Below are 8,987 nucleotides of genomic sequence, written 5' to 3' on the forward strand. Positions count from 1 at the left end.
AACTCTGTCGATCTTACAATTACATCATTTTGTCTTTCCCCCCTATCCCCCTGTCTCGTTCTTAGACACCTTCCTCCCCTGTTAAAAATTTGCTCATCCATCTCGTTTGCTGATCAACCCTTTTTGTTTGCATCCATGTTTTACTTCCTTGTTTAATGTAATGCATTTCTTTCGCAATAGTTATTGTTATTATGTAAACCGAGGTGATTTGTAGCTCGTTACATGAATATCGGTATATAAAATTGCTAAATAAATAAATAAATAAATAAATAAATAAATAAGAATATGGGCAGCAGAAACCATTCAGCAGGTTCAGATGAGCTAATGAATGAGTCTTCCTCACACAGAAAAAGACTGAGCAAGACAGACCAAGACTGACTGGTGCCGTAAATGCCTACTACAGAATATTAAATGTTATTTTTGTTCTCTTTTCATCTATCTCATTTGATTTATTCCTTGCCTCTTGTGTTTCTCTTTAGGTGTAATTTGATGAAGTGGAATAAATGGCAGTCAGGAATGAAAGTAGAGTCACACAATTCATCCTTCTAGGACTTTCCGACACTCCAGAGTTACAGATAGTATTCTTTGTGGTGTTTCTAATTGTCTACCTGTGCACCATAACTGGGAATGTTCTCATCATGATAACCGTATATGTGCACTCAAATCTGCACTCTCCAATGTACTTCTTCCTCAGCTACCTGTCTTTTTTAGATTTATGCTTTTCAACAGTCACTGTCCCCAAAGCCCTTGTAAACTTCATCTCGCAGAGCAAAACCATCTCTTTCAATAACTGCATTGCTCAGTTGTTTTTCTTCCATTTCTTTGGGGGAGCAGAAATAATTAACCTGACCTTAATGGCTTATGACCGCTACGTTGCCATCTGTAATCCTTTACGTTATACCACCATTATGAGCAGAAGAACATGTCTCTATATGATCATCTCTACATGGATAGGTGGTTTCTTTCATGGTTTTATGCAGGTATTACCTACATTTCAGTTATCCTTCTGTGGTCCTAATGAGATAAATCATTTCATTTGTGAACTCCGCCCCTTATCTCTGTTGGCTTGCAATAGTATCTTTATCAGTGAAACCGTGTCTATGGCAAACAGCGGATCAATAGCCCTAGGTGGCTTCTTGGTGTTACTCATATCTTACATATATATCATCTCCACTATCTTAAAAATTCGCTCAGCAGAGGGAAGGCGCAAAGCTTTCTCTACCTGTGCCTCCCATCTTCTAGTAGTCATCATATTTTTTGGCCCCTGTCTCTTCATTTACATGAGGCCCTTGGTGACATTTTCCACTGACAAATTGTTCTCTGTGTTTTACACAATCCTCACCCCTTTGTTAAATCCCATCATATACACCCTGAGAAACGAGGAGGTGAAGAAAGGCATGCTGAGACTGAGAGATAGGAAAATCTCCTTTCCAGAGATACATATAAACTAATTTCTTGTCTTGTTAAAAAATCCAATGCAATTATCATCTTCTCTCACTGATTGATTAATGTCTGTTCTTGAATTCACATATAAAGTTCTGATTATTTTTTTCCTCTTGATTTCTCTATTTTTCAGTGGATTTCCATATAAAACTCTAGTAGACCTAGGAACTGTATCTCTTGCCACATGCACTACAGAATCCAAAGTATGGAAATATATGTTTACTAGCTGATACCCATTGAAATTTTAAAGGAGAACATATAGTGTAGTAAAAGAAGGGAAGATTGGTTTGGAAGTAGTAAGTAGAAAGGGTGAGTGTTTTGTTCTAAGAGGGACATGTTAAATATAGGATAGTGGAGATGCCCTATGGTGAAATTATATTTGGATAAATGTTTTTTGCATAAATTATATCTACCTAATGCAAAGTTCCACACTAAGATTCACCACTCAGGAAAAGGATCTAGATGTCATTGATGAAAACACATTGAAATCTTTTACTCAGTGTGCAGCAGCAGCCAAGAAAGCAAATAGAATGCTAGGGAATATTAGGAAAGGAATGGAGAATAAAAGAGAGAATATTATAATGCCTCTGTATCACTCATCTTGAGTATTTTGTGCAGTCCTGGTCATCATGTCTCAAGAAAGATAAAAGAATTAGAAAAGGGATGGAACATTTTCCCTATGAAGAAAGGCTAAAGAGGATAGGACTCTTTAGCTTAGAGAAGATATGGCTGAGGAGAGATATGATAGAGGTCTATAAAATAATGAGTGGAATGGAACAAATAAATGTTAATCAGTTCTTTACGCTTTCGAAAAGTACAAAAATCAGGACATACAATGAAGTTGCTAGGTGTATTAGTGTATAATTTTGTGTATAATTATGTCCTTTATGAGAGCAAAATACTATCATATAGATATGGGGATTGCAAATGGTTTTGTGTCACTGAGAGGACAGTTTTTGCTTCATGCTTTACAGCCTTCTTCATATTAACTTTCCCCCCCCCCTTAGTATTACAGAAAGTACAACTTAGATTATGTACAAGGCCAGTATATACATTTTCTTTGCTAAGACTCAGTGTGGGATGATAGGCAATTTTTTTACTGCCTTTGTTAAAAGCAGCCTGGCACATTTTACACAGCTCTCTCACTTCTTTTCCCACAGCTCATGGCCCCCACCCTTGAGCAAAAGTGGTGATATGACATACTTAAAGGGATAAGACTGCTGCTTGCTTGAAGCCAGCTGGCATATTAATAGTTAAGTCTTAACTCTTAATTGGCTTTATCAGTCAAAAGTATAGCACAGGTTGTTTCAGCAAAAGATGAGTGCTGAAAATTGGGCAATTGCCCAGGCCTTCATGGATATATTTTAGCTTTTGGGACACACAACAGTAGTGATTACTTACCTGACACATGTGCTGATTTCTGATTATTATTTTGGGGTGTTTCACAATATGGTGATTAGTAGAGTGAATGAAGACAGGGAAGTCCACCATCTTAGGGGACATACGCAGCAGTTTTTTTTCTTTTCAGTACCTTGGTAAAACTGCAGGCGTTAATAACAAAGACAATTTTTCTGAACATATGCGAGCCAAGAATGATATACAGATGCAAGGTGGAATGGGTGAGACTGCTGACCAGAGATGAATAGAGACAGAGGGAAAAGATTCAGCAACACTGCTATTGTATATCTATTTGTTTTTGTTTTGTATTTGTCTCAGGTATTCTGATAAGCACTTGTTTTGTACATATATTTTACAGAAAATACATTGTTTCACATAAGACATAGTCAGTGTTATTTTCTTAATTTGTTTGTGTAATACAAACTACAAAGCAAATACCACATTCACAAAGAATACTAGATAATACATTTATTTTATTTATATTCTGCTTTTTGTACTTTTTCAGCACTTCAAAGCAGATTACATTCAGGTACTGTAGGTATTTCTGTATCTGCAGAGGGTTTATAATCTAAGTTTGTACCTGAGGCAATGGAGGGTAAAGTGACTTGCCCAAGGTCACAAGGAGCGACAGTGGGACTTGGTCTCCCTGGTTCATAGCCCGCTGCTCTAACCAGTCTAGTGTCCTGGTGTCTTCCAGGATTCTCAGCTGGAAGAAATACAAACAGGTTAGTCCGAGTCATTGAAGAAGAAAGTAAGAACTTTGATATCAGCATTTTCATTCATCTGGGATTCAATGACCTCAGTGGAAATGGCTGCCATGATGTACAAAAAGATTTCCCAAATCCAAGACTATGGCCTTTTTGGAAGTACTACCTGTTCATGGAAAGGGAAATGAGAAGCTATGCCATATAGATAATTTCAATTCCTGGTTCCAAACCTGGTGTAAAGAAAGAGGTTTTGGATACATTGGAGGCTGGGGCCATGTGTAGAGCAATAAAAGGCTTTATGGAAAGGATGGGCCTACATTTGTTTGCAGCAGGTAGGAGATTCCAAGTGAGACATTCAGAACATATCATTATCAAACATTTAAACTAAAGAATGGGGGTGGCTGGATATTGTTATGGAGACATGGTTCATGGATTTTCATCCATGAGTGGGATCCATGCTTCACGGATTTTCATCCATGAGTGGGATACGGCCCAGTCTATTCCTTGATAATGAAGTTCAAAGAGGTCAGAAAACGGGGAGATGTAGCTTTTTATGTCAAGAGCAATATCCAAGGAATTGAACTGCAAGGAAAGTGGGGTAGAGAAGAAGCATTAAGGGCCGTCCTAAAAAAAGGTGATGATGCATCCATTTTAACTGGAGTGGTTTACAGGCCTCCAACTCAAATGGAAGAGCTAGACAGAGATTTGGTTGAATATATCCAGAAGGTAGGAAAGAAGGGCGAAGTGTTGATTATGGGAGATTTTAATCTGCTGGACATAGACTGGAGAATCCCTTCTGCAGAATCTGCCAGAAGTAGAGATAATGAATGCCCTGCAATGAGCTCTCTTCAAACAAATGGGTAATGGAACCCAGGAGGGAAGATGCGATACTCAACTTGGTGCTCACTAACGTGGATAATGTCTCTAATGTACGGGTGAGGTCATCCCAGCACTAGTGATCATCAGACGATATAGTATGATATCACAAATAGGGTGTGTGAGAGATGGAGCGAGAGACCCTGGGAACTTCTGTCTAACTTCTAATTCCCAGCTCTGTTCCTGATTCTCTGTGTATGACTCTGGGGAGGACCCTGTATCTTCCTGTGTTTCAGTGGTAATCACTGGTCTCTCACTGTGTGTGATACTTGGGGGGGGGGGGGGGGGTTGCTTTATTTTTTTGTGGCTCAGTTCTAATTCCCAGCTCTGTCATGAATTCTTGGGCAAAACATGACAAGAAACATTTTACACTGAGTTTGCATGTGTGTGTGTGCGCCTGTATGTGAGCCTTTGTGTCTGTCTCTGCCTGTGCCTGCCTCTGCCGGTGCACATCATGATCACCATTATATAATTAAAGAATGGTTCTTTTTTCAGTGCATGTCTCAATCTGTCCTCTGAAGTGGATCTTCCACCCTTCTCATTAGCTGCTGGAAATTTCACTTCAGGCTGCGTTTGCAGAAAGTTACAGCACCTCCTGGTGCAGAATAATTTTTTTTGAATGAATAATTAGCAGGAGTCAATTCACTCTCTGATACAAAGGAGAGAGAAGAGTTGGGCACACATATCATTGTAATCTTTTTCCCGTCTTATATGTTACAGGGTTATAGTTTAGAAGGTTGAAATAAATATATTGATCTGTATTTATACACAAAGCTATTGATACACCCATATATTAGTATTAACCATAAAGGCTATATGCAGATTAAAAGGTGTAGTAGATTATTTGTCAGTCAGTGGCTTTCTTGGTTTGAAAAATTAAAAGAAAATAATCCTTGGACCTCATATCTGCCTTAAGCTGTGTAGTTTGTTTGCCTCCTCCTGAAGGGATCACTACAAATAGATGTCCGGAGTATTTTAGAATGGGCTGAACTGGCACTGATGCCTCGTTTCATATGAACTATGTTTGGCACTCGTCTTTCCAGATGGTTTTTCCCATTTGGGATCTATGGAAAACATGTTTAATACGTTAGCGTGTAAAATTACTTTGGAAGATGAAATTACAATTTAGACTATCTTTAGGCTATGGACACTAATCCAGCCTTTTTATGTTTTGGTTACTTGTGTTGCACAAGAGGAAAGCTCCTGCCACATTGATACTTCAGCAGGAGAATGAGCTGTAATCTTAGCACAACTGAGAATAACCTCCGCCTCTTTTGGTACATAAAGTATTCACAGTCCATCCTCTAGGTACGCAAACGCATGCCGGATTAGGCCCAAATATTCTGAAGCTCGATTTTCTCACGTTTTACATTTCAGGAATAAAACTCTTCCCCCGAGGATTTCACGGGCTCCTCTTCAGGACGCTGCTGCGTGTCGCGCTGCTCTGAGGCCCGCACTGATGCACAGCCCGGTAAAACCCCCTACAGAAAGCTGACGGAAATTCACACTCTCTTTGATGACCTTGCAATGACCCCTTCAGATCAGTGGATTCCTGAGGAGCACCTGTGTAAGGAAAGCTTCCACTGTTACTACCAGGAAAGATTATTCTGTGTCTTATAATAGTGGCAAAGTATTATTTTATAAAGTTACCAGGGATATGCATTAGTTTCAAATGAATTAGGAAAATGAAATGAATGGGGCCAATTAGTTTCTTTTGGGGGGACCTGAAATGAATTGAAGGCGCCCTTGAAGTAAATGAATTCTATTCATTTAATTTTTTTGAAGCAAAAAAACCAAAGTGACCCATCGGCCTAGTCCCAGGATCAACGCGAATGCTGGGCCAAGATTCCAGGTCTTGATGCCGGGGGCTTGGCCTATGACAGATTTCGGGCCAAGGCGCAATGCTGAGGTCCAGTCCAGAGAGCAGGTCTCAATGCCTGGGCCTCAGCCCAGGCATTGAGACCTGACACCGGAGGTGGGCCCAGAGGATGAGTCCCAAAGCCTGGGCCTCAGCCCAAGTCCAAGCCTGATGCTGGGGCCTGGTCTAGACGCCGGGTCCCAATGCCAGAGCCTTGGTCAGGGCCAGGCCCAGGCCTCTGAGTCTTCTATCTTCTGACTTCTTTCTTTGTCTTGAAAAGATGCCGTCTGCTGAGTTGCACTGGAGTAAATTAACTCCGGCACATCCTCCACGGTGCTGGCTGCCATTTTGCTCTAGGACAGTTAATGGAACTGCTGTACAGCAGCAGAAGGAAGACTCAGAACCCTGGGCTCTGACCTCCAGGCCCAGGTGTTGGGAGCTGACCTCTGAGCTGGACCCTGGCATCAGTCCTGGGCCCAGGGTCTTGCATAGGCCAAGGCTCAGGCATCAGGACCTGGCCCCTGGGTCAGGCCCTGGCATCGGGACCCAGTTTCTGGACTGGGTGTCGGCAGAGGGCCCGGGCCTGGGCTCTAACCTGTGCCGAAGCCCAGGCATTATGTCCCAGTCTCTGAAGCAGTCCCCAGCCTCAGCATTGGGCCCATACTGTGGCCTAGGCTGACATCCAGGCATCAGAACCCAGCCAGGCATCGGGACTCTGCGGGACTGAGTCACAGCGTCATGCCTAGGCCTGGTCTCTGCACTACACAGAGGCCTGTGCATTGGGTCCTAGTTTCTTAACTAGTCCGTGGCATTGGCCTTGTGCCCATACTTTGACATAGGTCAACACCCAGGCATCAGAACCTGGCCTCTGGGCAGGACCTGGGCCTGGGCCTGGACCAAGGCCAAGGCATCAGGACCCAGTCTCAAGGCTGGGCCTTGGATTCAGGCCTGGCCCTAGCTCTGGCCTAGATTGTGGCCCACTACATCGGGACCCAGCCAAAGCTGAGGCTGAAGCCTTGGCATCTAGCCCAGGCCCTTGTATTGGAACTGGGTCTCCAAGCCTCAACTTTGTGTAGGGCCTTGGCTGAGTTTGTGATGGACCTAACGAGATCTAGACCTACGCAAGGCAGACACTTCAGACTGGGCTTATGCCTCACCAGCAGATCCCTCCTGAATCCCTTCTGGTACGTGGAGGCTGGTGAGTATCCTGGCCCCGGCATTTTTTTGGGTGGAAGGGATGGGTGGTGGATACTGTAGGACTTGGGAGGCCTCGTTGATTTTTTTTTTCAATTTTTGGATTTTTTTTTAATATATATTTCATTTTGTTTAAATAAAGAAATGAAATAAACATTAAATGAAAAGAAATTCATGGGAAAATCCCCCACAAAAAACAAAACAAAAAACAAAAAGAATTTTTTACCCCATGCACACCCCTACCTGACATTGACTATTACAATAATTTATATTTGCCCAATACTTTTCAGACAAGCAGTGGGAGATGTGGTCACTTCTAGAAACAAGAAGGAGGTGGGTTTCTCCACAGGCATGATATCTGACTGCACCATCGCATGTTGTCATCATTTAGCACCACTGCTGCCACTGAGGTCCTCTTCTTCCCCGTGGGGCCTGAGATCACCTCTGGTGTGACATTACCCTGCACTGTCATGTGATGTCATCATTTAGCGCCACCACTGCCACTGAGGTCTTCTTGCTCGTGGGGCTTGAGATCACCTCTGACATGACATTATCCTGCACTATCACGTGATGTCATCATTTAGCACCACTGTTGCTATTGAGGTCCTCTTCTTGCCCGTGGGGCCTGAGATCACCTCTGATGTGACATCATCCTGCACTGTCACGGGATGTCATATGTGCCTACTGTAAACCATTGTGACGGAAGCTACTTAACGACAGTATAGAAAAGACTTAAATAAATAAATAAAAATTTAGCACCACTGTTGCCATTGAGGTCCTCTTCTTGCCCGTGGGGCCTGAGATCACCTCTGATGTGACATTACCCTGCACTGTCACGGGATGTCATATGTGCCTACTGTAAACCATTGTGACGGAAGCTACTTAACGACAGTATAGAAAAGACTTAAATAAATAAATAAAAATTTAGCACCACTGTTGCCATTGAGGTCCTCTTCTTGCCCGTGGGGCCTGAGATCACCTCTGATGTGACATTACCCTGCACTGTCACGGGATGTCATATGTGCCTACTGTAAACCATTGTGATGGAAGCTACTTAACGACAGTATAGAAAAGACTTAAATAAATAAATAAAAATTTAGCACCACTGTTGCCATTGAGGTCCTCTTCTTGCCCATGGGGCCTGAGATCACCTCTGATGTGACATTACCCTGCACTGTCACGGGATGTCATATGTGCCTACTGTAAACCATTATGACGGAAGCTACTTAACGACAGTATAGAAAAGACTTAAATAAATAAATAAAAATTTAGCACCACTGTTGCCATTGAGGTTCTCTTCCTGCCTGCGGGGCCTGAGATCACCTCTGGCGTGACATCATCCTGCACTGTCACGTGATGTCATCATTTAGCGCCACCACTGCCACTGAAGTTCTCTTCCTGCCTGCGGGGCCTGGGGACCTCTTCCTGTGTCATCAGGTGAATTCATCATTTAGCGATGGCACAGTTTAGGCCTTCTTTCTGCTGTGGGGTTGTGAGAACCCCGCAGGTAC

General features: G+C 42.6%; 1 protein-coding gene across 1 annotated transcript; it reads left to right on the top strand.

The window, feature by feature from the left end:
* The first annotated feature begins 503 nt into the window (after positions 1 to 503).
* LOC115078551 (olfactory receptor 4S2-like) lies at positions 504 to 1,451 on the top strand. Its single transcript, XM_029581476.1, has one exon. The coding sequence runs from the start codon at positions 504 to 506 to the stop codon at positions 1,449 to 1,451; it is 948 nt and encodes a 315-aa protein (XP_029437336.1).
* Positions 1,452 to 8,987: the final 7,536 nt, after the last annotated feature.

The sequence above is a fragment of the Rhinatrema bivittatum genome, chromosome 16, assembly GCF_901001135.1.
Source record: "Rhinatrema bivittatum chromosome 16, aRhiBiv1.1, whole genome shotgun sequence".
NCBI classification, from domain to species: Eukaryota; Metazoa; Chordata; class Amphibia; order Gymnophiona; family Rhinatrematidae; genus Rhinatrema; species Rhinatrema bivittatum.

Coding starts and splice junctions, on each gene's coding strand:
- LOC115078551 (XM_029581476.1), top strand. CDS start 504: ATGGCAGTCAGGAATGAAAGTAGAGTCACACAATTCATCCTTCTAGGA.